Source organism: Gavialis gangeticus, unplaced genomic scaffold, assembly GCF_001723915.1.
Source record: "Gavialis gangeticus isolate Ggan-Ray unplaced genomic scaffold, GavGan_comp1, whole genome shotgun sequence".
NCBI classification, from domain to species: domain Eukaryota; kingdom Metazoa; phylum Chordata; order Crocodylia; family Gavialidae; genus Gavialis; species Gavialis gangeticus.
This window is the reverse complement of record NW_017729032.1, coordinates 1409466-1410016: the sequence shown is the minus strand read 5'-3', so window position 1 is coordinate 1410016 and position 551 is coordinate 1409466. Positions and strand designations below refer to the sequence as shown.

At 70.2% G+C, this 551-nt stretch overlaps 1 protein-coding gene across 1 annotated transcript in view; it reads left to right on the top strand.

Annotated features, from left to right (window-relative positions):
* Window positions 1–551, top strand: part of HPX (hemopexin) — a 9192-nt gene that overhangs the window by 1919 nt on the left and 6722 nt on the right. Inside the window, exons 2-4 of the mRNA XM_019523755.1 lie at window positions 6–139; window positions 227–369; window positions 465–551. Coding sequence (XP_019379300.1) covers window positions 6–139; window positions 227–369; window positions 465–551 — 364 coding nt within the window. The remainder of the gene's footprint in view (window positions 1–5; window positions 140–226; window positions 370–464) is intronic.

Below are 551 nucleotides of genomic sequence, written 5' to 3'. Positions count from 1 at the left end.
GGCTGGGGGCTCTGCCCCCCGAGTCTGGCCTGGCCCACAGGACGGTCCCTCTCCCCAGACACGCTGCGGCGCTGTGCGGACGATGGGGCCTTCGACTCTGTGGCGCTGGACGAGAAGGGCCGGATGCTGTTCTTCAAAGGTGCAGAGGGCTGGGGCTGGCGCTGGGGGAGGCCCCAGGGTTGGCTGGGGGCCCGCTCAGCCCAGGTCTGAGCCCCACTGCCTGCAGGGGACGAGGTCTGGAAGGGGTTGCACGGCGGGTCTGAGCCCATCAGTGCCACATGGCCGGAGCTGGGGTCGGGGCCCGTGGACGCTGCCTTCCGCCTCCACCAAAAGGACAGTCCTATGCACGACAGCCTCTACCTCTTCCAGGTGCTGTGGGGGCAGGCGAGAGCTGTGGGGGGGTGGGGGTCTCTGGGCTGGGGTTGCCCCTCCCCCCCCGGCCGGGCTAAGCGTTGCATCCACAGGGCGAGCAGGTCTGGGCTTACACGGACGGGAAGCTGCGCTCCGGCTACCCCCGTGCCATCGGGGACGAGTTCAAGGGTGTGCCGGGG